This window comes from Limulus polyphemus, unplaced genomic scaffold, assembly GCF_000517525.1.
Source record: "Limulus polyphemus unplaced genomic scaffold, Limulus_polyphemus-2.1.2 Scaffold1070, whole genome shotgun sequence".
NCBI lineage: Eukaryota > Metazoa > Arthropoda > Merostomata > Xiphosura > Limulidae > Limulus > Limulus polyphemus.
The window spans coordinates 210,014-224,547 of NW_013666680.1; the positions used below are offsets into that span (position 1 = coordinate 210,014).

Here is a 14,534-nt window from a genome sequence, read left to right on the forward strand (position 1 = left end):
TATATATATATATATATATATATATTTATTATTTTTATTATATTGACCTTTCATTAGTGCCTGGCTAACAATACAGAAGTTACAATGATGCGGCTCACGTGCACTCATGTTATCGTATCAAATAACATAAAAATGACCTTTGGTCTGTATAAAGTAAGTTGTCTTGGCTGTGTTATAGTCAACTAGTATTTTGTAAAATACAGTCACATTTCCATTTATACATTATATATGTATATAGATTACTGTTATTTTGAAATAAGTTCTTAAACATATTTTTCCTAAAACATAGAACAGTAAATAAAGAAGTACAACAAACAATTATCTCTTCTAGTTACGACCTTTGTACTTGGTTGCTAAGCCTTTAAAAATTTTGCACGTGGAGGATATGAACCAAAATATTTTTTTTTAGATTTTTGATATATATATACATTTGAATAACTAAAAAATCATAAATTACTACATCAAGCTTAGTAACTAAGATGTATTTTACTCTAAAAAAATATTAAATTTCAAGCAGACTAAAGATACAACCTACCTTATTGAAATCTTGGTTCAAAAGAAAGAATTGGCACTAGCTATGTTAGAAATGCTGAGAAAGCCATTAGGGGGACATTCTGAGCTTCTGATTGGTTATTCATGTCATATATAAAAGTAAGTGTATATAAGTGAGCAATTCCAAAAAGGGAAAGAGGTGGGTGGGGTACCACTATGTTTGATTTATTACATGAGCAATATCTTAGCAATAGAAAAGATAAGACCTTACTTTATATTCTAGATTAATGAGGAAAGACTTCCCCTACTGAAAACACAATGATTAAGAAAACAAAGAATCCAATAATCCAGCCATTTATAGTCATCACAAATTAGTCTTCCTTTATCATCCTTCAATAGTCCTAGTCCTCTCCTAATATTTTGCTTATCTTTAATGTATATAAAGAGCTCCAGTTCAATTTTACATTTTCAGTCAACATTTTTTTACATACCCTTTTTGATTTCCTAATGTTTTGTATGACCAACTCAATTGATCTTGTATAATACTCTAGGTCTCCTGGCATAGTAATTAACTTAAGCTTTTTAAATTAATAATGGTTTTCTTGAATTTGATCCCTTATCAGAGCTGGGCTAATTCATCAATATAAACAATTACCTGGAGCAATGATTATAACAATTAGTGTCTTGTGAACTTATCAACTAATCAAAATTAATCTTTCTGATTACTACAAAAATATAGTAATCGAAATAATGATTAAATCAGTTGTCATAAAAATAATCAACTAATCAAAATTAGTTGTTCCAACTGTTACTATTTTTTATTATTCCAATAATTTATCAACCCTTTCTCTACTACCTCGGTGGATTACACCAACCATATGAACCCAAATTGACCATCAATGTCCATGCTATACCTTTTAAAGTGTTGTGTGTATCTTCATGAAATTGTTCAAGCTTTTAGTACACAATACAAGTCTTTTATAGACAAAAGTTATTATTTTCCTGTACCGAAAATATATTTGTGATACATACTTACCTCCTCTCACATTCTCGTTCAGTGCTGTCCTCTATATGTAAAAGTTTTTTCCCAAACCACAAGCGTTGAACTCCCACATGCCCCACGATTAGCATGGTTCACTGCATCTTGCATAAAAATCATCATGTGACAACCAATAGGAGTGCAACAAACCCTCCTCATGCATGTAACTCCCACTATTTGATTCTACCAAACTATCACTGAGATTAGACAAAAAAAAGGAAACTTGTTTTTAGTGGGGAACAAGAGTGAGAGGAGGTATGTACCTATTGGAAAAATATTTTCAGTATAGGAAAATCTGATATGGTACCTTACCTCCTCTCACGTGTGTGTGTTGTACCAGGTATACTCTGCACCCAGTGTGGAATTAAGTGTTGCATACATGGATGGAAACTGGGAGGAGCACAACCAAAAGTGAGTGAAAAATCAGGTGGGTTCAAATCCAAACCACAATATACCAGAATCTCAATCCAGGTGAAGAAAGACTGTAGAAAAACCATCTACATACATGCATGTGAGAAAAGCTAAAATGAATATGCCCCAAGTGTGGAGTAGCTAGGGTGGGACAGGTCTGACCGTATGCAGCCAGTTAACTCCAGTACAAAACCAAGTGGCATCTGGAATACAACTTCCAACCCATGGTAGGAGGAGGGTCCACACCAACTTCACCTCAAGTTGAGTAGAATGGAATTATAAATTTTTCAAACCGATCTATGAAATTGGGAGTATGTGCACAAATCCACAACCACCCATACATTTGGAAACACAACATCCAAATGATGATATGAATGGATGTACCAATGAGGCAAGTCACATCAAACCAAGCTCAATCAGACAGTGACCCCACTGTGCAACATCGGCCTTAGGTAATGAAGACTCTCTGAAGTGGAGCACAAAAGGGAAAACCTTTGCCCCAAATAACATCCTTCTCTAGATATGAGTGCGCAGAAGCCAAAGCACATGTGCACACAGCATCAACCTCCAGGAACCACTGCATGAAGATGGAGATGATGAGGAAACACAACCAACACATGTGTGAAGACTTATGGTAATTGGTCCAGCTTTAATCCAAAACCACTCCCTGGAGAACTGACATTCAGGTGATGGTATGATGAGAAATACCAATTGGAAGGGTAACTGCAATTGTATGAATCTACTCTAAAGCTACATCATCCTTGAGATAGGATGGCAAAAAAGCTGGAGTGCAGAATCAACCTCCGGGTCCTACCTCACGGAAGTGTACTGCTTCTGTAAAAGATATGCAACCTCATCCTCTGGATAGAAATGCACAGAAGCTGGGTGTAGCATCAACCTTCGGGACTCACTGCATGGAGGTGGAGCATATTTTAGTGAAATACGCGGAACATCTTTCCCCAAATAGGACAACACAAAAGTTGGAGCACAATGCTAGCCTCCCAGGTCCCACCACACATAAGTGGTTTGCCTCTAGAAAATATATGCAACCTCACCCTCTGGATAAAACCACACAGAAGCTGGGTGCAACATCAACCTCTGGGACCCACCACATGGTGGTGGAGTACGTGATTGGAAGATTGAATGCCATCTACACCAGAAGATGAATGGAAGTGATCACATAAAGGAGGACTCCTCCATGGTCCCCTTCCCCAGCTGGAGAGTCTGGAGGAATGTTTACACCAGAGAAAGTGCAACAGGTGACTATGAAAACCCTATTTTGAAAAGCAGACTGCCCTTGATTTATTCAATCAAAGGAAGGACAAGGATGGGCAGCTATCCCCTTCTGCTTTACCCAGGTAAGTCCATGAATTAAAACAGTCCAGAGTGGGCATATTTGTGAAGCAAATATATTGTGAGGAAGACCTACTAGCAATCCTTTGGAATACCCCATCTTTACTGTACAGTGCAGATTTGAGATACAGATAACATACCTAGACAGACAATGCTCACCACAGAGCAGGATCCTAACCTAAATGGAAGGCAAAAAATAAAAATTGAGAGAAATGATAACTTATCCAGTCTCAGCCATACTGAAGTTTGAAAGATGGTGATAGGTGGTACCCCAACATAGAAGAAACAGCTACCCTATGAAGATCGTGAGAGATGAAGATATGCGGTGTAGTCCAGATGCCTTATTGAAGAATTTCCTCCAATAAACACGACCAGTGAAGATTGTGAGGCAAAAGAAAGGTTACATACAGAGGATTGTTGCCAGTAGATTAAAAGATGGGAATGGAAACCAGGGAAGGAGACCATTTGGGCAATGTAACAATGAAGAGCAAGATCATACCAGGAATAAAGATAAGAAATGGATGGAAGTGAAATTGGCAAGAAGGAAGAATGTCAATTGCGAACTGCTGAAGTTTTCAGTAGAAAAGATCAATCAATATGAAGGAGAACATATGTGGAATGAAACAGAGTATGTGAAACATTGATGGCAAAGATATCAAACCGACAACACCCACAGACTAAAAGGAGTAGGAAATAAGTCTTAAAGGATAGGTGAAACAAGGAACATAAGGATAAAGGTTCAAATAGAGGGAGTGTAAGGCAGTGAAGAACAAGATTAACATTCCAATTCAAAAGAACTGCCCAACAATTAGGTCTACATATCTGGAAGGAATGCAATAAAAGGAAGATGGTAGGAGAGAAAACACCAAACGGTACTGAGAAAAATGGAAGGCATTGGATAGGGCAGCTCTACTATAACCAGCTGTAAAAAAAGACAGAACATGATCGAACAGCTAGGTGAGGAAATCCATAATACGAGGAACTGTGAGCCAAGAAGGGGGATAAATCCGACCAATGGCAGAAGACATTCCATTTGTGTTGATAAACCACAAGAGAGGAAGATCAAATGAAATCAGGCAAAGGCTTTAACCACACCAGACAAAATACAAATGGTGCCAAAGCAAGCCCAAAAGGCAAGGCATGAAACTGATACACAACCCCATAGTGGACAAACTGAGGGGGTGTTTGTAGTGATGAGAAATAGGAATATGAAGACAACCAATTGAGACATCTATCTTGGTCATCCACGGACCTGGAGAAAAAGCTCACCTCAATGTGAGAAAGGACTCCGTGGTAAAGCAAGGAAGATCCAAAAATTGGTTTAGGTGGGACAGATTGATCACAGATGCCAGTCCCTGGCTTTCTTGGGGATGACAAAAAGCTTGAAGTAAAAACCTGAGGAAGGCTGGCTGACAGGCTCCATAACTCTCTGTGATATAAGAGTCTGCACAGCCTTGGATAGATACTGACTGGTAGGGGGATCTTGAGGTAACAGGATGGATATTGGTACAGGAGATCAATAGTGAATTCCCACGACAGAGGAACAAAATCAGACAAATGCAGCCCCACTGGACCAGAAACCACCTGCTAGTTACTGGAACTGTTGGGAACAATGAATTCGACATTGAGACCTCTAGTAGTAGGAACTGGTAAAGGACAGGAGGATGCAGGACAAGAAACAGTTATGGTAGAAGGCATGGAAACAGAATGAGACAAATGAGCAACCAAAGACAAAAGAGTTGAGTGTTCTCCAGATTCCATGTGATTCCAAAGACTCGGGAATATCTCCAAAAACAGACCAATGGAAAAAAGGGGCAATCTGTAAGTCAAGAAGATAAGTGGAAGGCAGACAAACGTATGACAAGACAGCATCTCTCCCAATAAGATTCCAACAGCCAAGAAACCATGTGTGAAGAGATAGGGTTTAGGATGACAACTGTGCCAATGTGAAGGTAATGAGGGAAAAGGTATTACCCAAAAATCTCTCAGGGGATCGGTGGAGTGCATCAGAAAGATGTATGGTGAACAAATACCATAGGAAAGCTCTAAGGGTAAGATGAAGGTGGGAAATTGAGCACACACACTGGCAAAAGTAACTCCAACTACTGGGAGTTGAAAAATGGTTGATCAGCCTGATGATAAGCCAAAGCATAATGATCAGAGGCATGTGGAGGGCAAGGCGTGCTTACACCAACCATCAACTTAAAAATAAAATGCTCAGCACAAACCCTGATGTTAAGAGAAGGAGGGAAAACAAGGTACTCTAAGGACAGGGTGTCATGTAAAGTGAAGTTGATAAAAAGGAAAACACCTGAGAAACCATATCCAAAAAAGGCCGAGTTATGTCTGGCTAATTCCACAGGAGAAGCATGGGAAGGCACAGCATAGTTAGGTAGAGGAAAGAGGTTGTCAAAATCCTTCTCATCATGAATAGGCTCACATGATTCAGAAGGACCCCGAACACTGTCAGAAGAAGAAGGTTAACTCGTATAACAATCAATCTCTCAATGAATGATAGCCAAAAAATCCACAGTTGACACCCCTCTGACCTGAAGCTTGTGTAATAGTACGAATATTAGAAATTGTAACACAAACTTCAGAATTCATCTTAAACTGGGAAGAAGTTAAAAAGGAGAAAAAAAAATTGATAAACAAAGGTAGGTAATAGTGGCAAAGTACTACAGAAAATCAACTGTAGCAAAAGAATAATTAAGTTAAATCACTACTTTGCACAAAAAATAAATGAGCACAGGAAGAGAGCACCACTGAAAAATGTCTGCACTAAATCACTGCCTAACAAGGTGTGATAGTTTGGTACAATTGAATAGACGGAGTCACATGCATCAGGAGGGCGTGTTGCATTCCTATCGGTGGGAGGTTGTCACAGGATGATTTACATGCAAGACACAGTGAACCATGTTGATCATGGGATATGTGGGAGTTTAACGCTTGTGGTATGTGAAAACAATTTTGCATATAGAGAGCAGCACTGAATGAAAATAGCTATACATGCGAGAAGAGGTAAGGTAATGTATCTGAAAATTGGTATTTCTAATTAAGTATCCTTATTAAAAATTTGTCCATTTAATATATGGAGCCAAGAGTGTCAACTGCTCTGAGTGCAAAGTGATTTTTAATTTAAGATTAAAAATACTTTTCTTCATCTGAAAATTATAAAATTTCATTTGCATAATCTCTAAAATCTTGTAAATAAATACCAAACATTCTTTTTTATTAAAACCTTACATTTTATCTGTTATATACTCTACCCTATCTTGACTAAACTTGCAACCACTACAAAAAATTGAAAAAAAAAAGTAGTACTGTTCAATCCTTCTTAGTATTGACCATGAATATCCAAGGTACTTCTCCTTAAAGTTTCTACTTCTAACCTTTTCACATCTATTTCCTATGTTTATATTACTGTTAGTGGCTGAACTAGAAACCTTCCGAGGACAAGGCAATGAATCACCACTCCTGCCACTGGACTGTTTCTGTAACAAGGTAACATGGCACTGTTAATAGCATACAAGCATGTGCAATAAGCCAAAATTCCCACAAAATTTACCATAATTCTGGCTCCAAGAACACAGTGAATCCGAGGAGAATTGTATAAAGTAACAAAGTATAAGAAAACTGTTATAATATGACTCTGTACAAAGTCCAGAGGTAGATATTTGGATATTAGTTATCTTTCTGGAGTAGTCGGAATTTAGTAGTATAGGTCTACAAAATGTGTAAGTGCTGATGAAAACACACACACACACACATATATATATATTATTACCATTTACTCATAAATGCTTAATTATTAACTATTTTTCTTCAAACATAGAACAATAAATAACAAATATATAGAAAAATCAATGATTTCTAGTACTTTAAGATGTCAGGAAATTGATTTGCACTCACGAGACATACTTGCTAAACCTTGGTTTTTCTCTCAAATGAAGGGGGGGAAGATAAATTCATATTTGTACATTTCAAAGATGCATATTATAAAACCAAAAAATTATCAAATTACTTTACTGATATACATAAAATTCCTGTAATTTACCTGGCTTTCTAACAAAGCTATATGTGGGTTAAATAAAGTCTCATTTCTGTTCAATGCAAGGGCTTAAGTACCAGGCTTTCTTAAGCATCCATTTTTCAACTAGAAAATGTTGAAAAAAAAAATCTTCTCCAATAAGTATGATTTATATAGTTCTTGAAAATGTAACTACTGAAAAACCTTCTGCCAAATATCTAGCACTCAGGCTACATTCTGTCATATTTTTACACCTTGATGAATATGACTACTATTTGTTTTCATGTGTTCTCCTTTACCAAATGATATTGTACCTAGAATAAAAAAGGCAAAAAGCAAACAAACTGTAAGAAGGTTTTCCCTCCTGCTGCCTTTTTCTGTGATAATATTTCAGCTGCCAACTTTGTTTATTATCCATTATAAAAATACAAATATGAAACCCATCACCAAAATGCATACCACCTTTGTATATTAGCAAAGACAGGCGTAGAAATTAATGTGATCTCCTTTACATTCCTACAGTAAATCCAGCTATAGCAGGCTAATAAGAATAGTTATTTTGTATCAGACTACTTCCACAGATCATAAATGTAAGCTGTTATTATAATGTGGCATTATACTAAGAAGTGCAAAGCATATACAAGGAGTTGAATTATCGCTCACACGTTTAGCTCTGTAAATTATCAGTCATATAAACCTAAAACTACTACCACTCACACCATTTAAATGTTAGTTATACTGTTAAAGAGATACACACCTGTTATGTAATCCCACTTTCAAGGACTTTTCTTGCAGGAAAATAAGTTGAGTTGAGACTGATATATTTCAAATCCACCCTACCCTAATCATCTACACATGGTGAAACTGAATATGGTGGGAAAAGCATTATGCAATCTATACATTCCCCTCTGAAGCAAAACTGAAGTAAAGGAGAACATGAAAAAGAGTTCAGTAATTTCATGTTCAGTGATTTTTATTGAAGAATGCAATTTACTCTTACCCTTTCAGTTATTGATAACAACAAATGTCTTGGCTGTTGTGTATAGAAATATAGCAAAATGAAATAATTTGAGTATCTACATTAGATATGTGCATAAATGAGATCACGTGCTTAAAACAACAAATTTTATCACAAGCTACAAATGGACATACCCAAAATATCTCTTGATACCCTGTGTTTGGGGTCTGATCAAATCAAATTATATATTTCCCAGATTGATTTTAGACTAATCTTTATATTTACTCAAAAAATTTTAACTATTGTCTTGAAAATAAACAACTGTAAAGGAGATCACACGATTACAGCAACATGTTATTTTGGATATTTTTATATGTGAAAAAGTAATGGGACAATGCTTACTAATTAATCACAATAAAGGCTTAAGTCATACTTACAATTTTTGTGTTTATGTTATTGCTTTGAAATTAAATTTTTCTGCTGGCAATATGCTACTTTTAACACCCACCAATGTATATTTCCTTGGTTTGCTGGAAAAACTAAAAACAAACTCAACATATTATATATGTTTGCAAAGCTCTGTATATTGTCTATCATTCAGAAATTATTATATGTTTGTGTAAGGTACATACTGTGATACACAAAAAAGGATATTTAGCATTTTATTTTAATATTTTCTTTTGAATTAATAAATTATGAACTTTGTTTTGATTCTTGATTATTCCAACTACCTAAGTAATTGAAATATTGTCATTATGCTTGTTTGTTGTTCAGTACAAAGCTACATAATTTTGAATTGCTGAATAAAGAGAAGGCAACTGGCTCACAGCAACCACCACCAATTTTCTGGCTAATTGAATGTTAAATAAAGTGTAAATTTACTGGGTTTCTTTCATTGTCTTATATTTCTATATTAAAATTGGGTAACTGTATTCTTTAATGCCATAAGAACAGGTACAGTTCTAGATGACACAAACCCCCTCCATTTTTTCAGGAATTAATAACAATATTTTTTCATGCTGTATAATCAAACATGGACTTGGGGGAGGGGTCCAGGATCCAAATCCTCTCCATCCACTGTTTCAAAAACCAATAACTGTATTATTTAATGTTTTATAAGCAGGTGCAGATCTAGTAGGCATCTAAATCCCCCTCCATTTTTTCAGAAATTAATAAAAGAAAAGCCAGATGTCCTGGAACTACAATACAGTATCAAAAAAGGAACATTAGATATAAAATATGGGCTATTAATTACCACAACAATTATTTGAGGTTTTCTTTAATCAACACAGTTGGAGTCTACAGCAATCCACTTAAAACCTCAACCAATAATTAATTATTTCTAAGCTAATATAAGGAAATCAACATCAATTACATGTTACAATGGCAATTTTTCATGTCTAGACTTTTTCCAGACACTAAAAGTGTGTCTACTAATAATACAAGTATGTTAGGATCTTTAGATCAGTATTGTCATGCTCTCTATCCACCATATTGTGACCATTCTAAAAGTAGTCCTTGATCTAGCTGCACTTATTAATCACTCTTACAGTGTTCAGTTCTTTCAGTTTTAGGAAATATTTATCCATGTTAAATAGGAGAATATGGTGGACCCACCAGAATGTAAAATCAAATATAACCAATACATTTAAATGTTTTTCACCTAAATATATTTTTGTTTCTTTTCAAAGAGGGATAAAATAGTCTTATATTAGTGTAAAAAAGTTATACAATATAATTTAAATCTTTGTGAATGCTGAGTTTCAAATGCCTATCAGATTGTTGTAAACCGTAATGAGCTGCATACAATTATGAATCTATGTCATTTCAGATGTAAACAATGTGTTAGCCACCATATTGCTGAAATATCACGAAGAACAAACGTGGGTAAATCACATTTCATTCACAGTAAGTTATGTTAATAAAATAATGCACGTTTCAAAACATAATCATGTTGTAATAAATGTTTTGGGATCAGCTGTCACAAAATAGGAAATTCCATTGTAATGTAAGAGAAAGCAATCACCCTATTAAACCATACAATCTTAAAATGCCCCCCCCCCCCCATGTACAAATAAATTTTTACACAGAATTGTTTTCACTGATAAATGAATATATGAAGTCCAATAAATTTCAAGTACACCCCTACCCTTACAATGGATAACATGAGTTATTGCCCTGATTTTTAATGAAAATGTAATATATTTTTAAAGAAAGTTTAGAAGATTTTAAAAGTTGAAAATATTATTTATGTATTATAAAAGCTAGTCTTTTAACTACGTGTCTTGTGCTTTTGAGGCTTCACTGGTCAAAAATTTAAATAGCATTTTATGTGGGTTAGAATAGGATTCACTCAACTGCTAAAAATGCAGTAACTTTTCTTCTAATTGACATAACCTTTAGAGTTTATAATTTTTGTTAAGTCCTTAAAAATGTGTGGTACATCTTATAAATTTGTCAACTAATTATGACTTGCGTGTATAACAGTTACATTATATATTTTAACATTTCACCCCTTGATTAAAAAATATTTTATTCTGCTAAGATTTCACATTAAAACTTTAAGTTATTTCTCTTTCTATAATTATTATTCCTTTCATACTATATTCTATTCAAAGACTGCACAGATATTTAACATTATACACATAATATACCAACACTGTGTTCCAAAAACTTGCTTGCACAGAATCTGAGAAACTGCAAAACTGAAATAGTAAGTTCCAAAGATTTTTGTTGAACTGTGGAGATAGGTACACCATATAGAGACAGTACTGCTATTAGACCATACTTAACTTTAACTACACCTATGCTATTCCTTTTTTTTGTTTTTTCATATTACCTATAAACTTCAAGCTTACCAACAGTTTTGATACCATCCCTGCAAAGAACCTCCTGTCTCACTTCATCATCAAGACAGCTGTTTGCTAAAATACTTAGTGCCAAGTCAGAAAACTTAGGTTTTTCAACAAACTGCAACAGTATTTTAATACCCCCATTCTGTAGCAGCTTCTTAACACCATCAGGCTGCTTAAGGAATTTTTTTCGCAAATTTACAAGACTATTGTAAATTTCTTTAAACGAACCACTTCTTAGTTTTAGAAGTAAATCTTGAATGTCGTTAGAATCGGGAGCCGAACTCAAGCTAGGAGTCTGGCAAGAAGTATAAGATGAAGTTGAAATTGATGGATTGCCTACCGTATATTTGCAAATTCTGGACATAGTGAAACATTTCAAACAAAAATAACAATTGAAATTAAAACTTAATAGACTAAATACATTATAAAATAAAAATTTGAAATAAGTCAGTGGATGGCGTAGATCAAATATTTCAAGGCTTATTTTAAGTATTTATATGACTTGCAATAACTGGGTAAGTAAAGGCATATGGCCATAAATATTCAGAGGTAGTGACCTCTGCACAATTATGATTTTTTTTTATAATATTAAATTTTAAATAGTTTCAGGTTTGTTTGTTTGTTAAGCACAAAGCTACTCAATGAAATACCTGTGCTGTTCCCATTATGGATACCAAAACCCAGTTTTTAATAACAGACAATATCTTTAAACATATATCCTTCTTCTTATGAATATGTGATATTTGCTGTGATTTATTCTTTTGGGAGATAATTTTTAATACAGTTTAACCTGTCAATAACCCTTATTAAGGTTGATCTTGAAAAAGAATTTGACCCTGTCTAGTTTCGCGATAATAACCTTCAGGTTACACAAAGGTTCGAAGTCGAACTTCGTCACGAGGTTCGGCTTCCGGAAGTCTATGCAGAAGCAGTTTGAGCCATCCCTCTTCTTCACAATTACCAATGGTGAACAGTAGGCTGAATTCGAAGGCTCGATTACTCCAGCCTCTAACATTGACTCAACTTCCTGCTTGATCAGGTCTCTCATTGCATAGGCCATCTGGTAGAGCATCACCTTAACTGGATTCCTGGACATGGTCTCAGCCTTGTTTTGCACAAGGTCTGTCTTGCCTGGACTATCTGTGAAGATGTCTGCATACTGACAAAGTAGATCTTGTAACTTTTTTTTTCTGCTTGCCACTCAGTTCTTCACTTATGTTGATGTCTTTGTACATCTCATCTCCACCCAACAGTTTAAGGTCTAATATGTATTCATCTTCTTTGAACAACTCACCATCTTCTGGTTCTGCATCTGTGACCACCACACCTTAATAACTTCACCCATTAGTTCTTTTTTGGTGTAGTAGATCTTGGTCTTCAGGCCGACTTTTACCTTATAGTCCATTTTGTTGATCACTTCCTGCACCTCATAAGGTCCTTTCCACTGCAGGGTGAGTTTGTTTTTGACTGTGGGTAGCAGAACTAAGATTTTTTGTCCGATCTTGAAACGTTGATTCTTGGCCTTTTTGTAACAAAAATGCTTCTGATTAACTTCAGCTGCATACAAATTTTTTCGAGTGAGTTGACAGGTCTCCTACAGACAATTCCTGAGGTTTAACACATACTGGGAGATGTTCCTCACTTCTGACTGTTCTTTTATTGTCCAACTCGAAGAGTGAAAATCCTGTACTTGCTTGTGGGACTTCTCAGTAAGCAAATAATATTGCCTGCAGGTACCTGTCCAGTCATGTTGTATCTTTTGTCACATCTTCTTCAGCATACTCTTTAAAACTCCATTGACTCTATCACAAAGTCCATTACTTCTAGGGTTGTATAGGGTGGTAAATATTTGCCTAGTTCTGATGAATCCGCACACCTCTTGCATTTTTCACTCAATATTTTTTAAGACTATTCTGCAAAACAATTCATGGAGGACTTCTGCTACTCTCTCTGTCTCTATCTTCAGCAATGCTATGGCTTCTGAGTAAGGTGTCATAATCGACTACTGTCAGCACATACCACTTGCCCTTGTCAGATACAGGTGCTAGTGGTCCAATCAAGTCCACAGATGCTCTGCTGAATGGCTCTTCTATGAGAGACATCTCACCCAATGGCACCTTGACTACCTTCCCTGTAGGTATTGTCCTTTGGTAGACATCACATGACCTAAATAATCTGGTTACATCTCCAGTGATCCCTAACTAATGGAAGTTGCTGGTGATTCTGTTTACTGTTTTATTTGCTCCTAGGTGTCCTCCCACAACTGACTTGTGAGCCAGCTTCATCACTTGAGTCCAGTATTCTGTTGGTACTATGATCTGTTTAACTTCCACAATAGATCTGCGTTGATAAATCTGGTACAGCACTCTCTTTTGATCATCAACTGACTTGTGAGCCAGCTTCATCACTTGAGTCCAGTATTCTGTTGGTACTATGATCTGTTTAACTTCCACAATAGAGCTGCGTTGATAAATCTGGTACAGCACTCCCTTTTGATCATCTATTCTGTAAGTCCATTTCTTTCTCTTCAGCCATGTGCTTCACTTTCTCCCTGGCACTGTCCCAAAGTTTCTACAGTGCAGGTTCTTTCTCCTGTGCTTCCTTCAGTTCCCATAGACCTACATTCGGGATGTCACTCTTTGAGACTTGAAGGGGCTTGATGTCTTGTTTGTTCTTCTTCTCTTGAACTCTTGTGGTGACTGTAGATGCCTCATCAATCTCCTTTCTGTCTGGTTCCTCCCAACTTCTACTGCCTGGTATATTGCCAATCACCAAGTCATAGATGGGTGCCTTCATACACATAGCCTCAAGGTTTACCACATAGTATGGAGTATCCACCTTTATTCTTGCCATGGGAAACTTTCTCACTATTCCATCAATTAGCACACATAGATGTACCTTGCCTGTCATCTAGTCATCAGATACTAGATTGGTTCTCACTACTCTACTACTGTCCCAGTGTATTGTAAGACTTTACACTTTTTTGTCCTTGACATAGTCTTCACCTACTAGTATGTTGTGGTTTGTTAGCACCTCTCAATGCTTGTTGCATGCTTCAATCACCACTGGCACTGTTGACCATTTACTAACTTGAACTGAGCATCAATCATGAACTGCTTAATGGTGATGGCACTTCCTCCTTATGATGAAGCTGGTGAGTTATCTCTATTCTATTTCTTCTGGCAACAGTATCCATGGTGAAAATCACTATTTTCTTGTTTCTTGCCAGCACTATCTTTATAGGTAGTTTTAGTTGCTTTATGTGGATATTTCTACTGTTGCTTGTTCGTGAAAGACTTGTAGGATCTCACAATGTGCCCCATTTTATAACGAGTATAGCATCTCTTCTCCTTTTTGTCTGTTAACCTCTTATCACTTTTGGTGGCATTCTGCTTT

The 14,534-nt window shown here is 36.0% G+C and overlaps 1 protein-coding gene across 1 annotated transcript in view; it reads right to left on the reverse strand.

Annotated features, from left to right (window-relative positions):
* Positions 1 to 11,657, reverse strand: part of LOC106461979 (armadillo repeat-containing protein 5-like) — a 31,257-nt gene extending 19,600 nt beyond the window's left edge. The window contains exon 1 of the mRNA XM_022389097.1: positions 11,142 to 11,657. Coding sequence (XP_022244805.1) covers positions 11,142 to 11,502 — 361 coding nt within the window. The 5' untranslated portion in view covers positions 11,503 to 11,657. The remainder of the gene's footprint in view (positions 1 to 11,141) is intronic.
* Between the last annotated feature and the right edge of the window lie 2,877 nt (positions 11,658 to 14,534).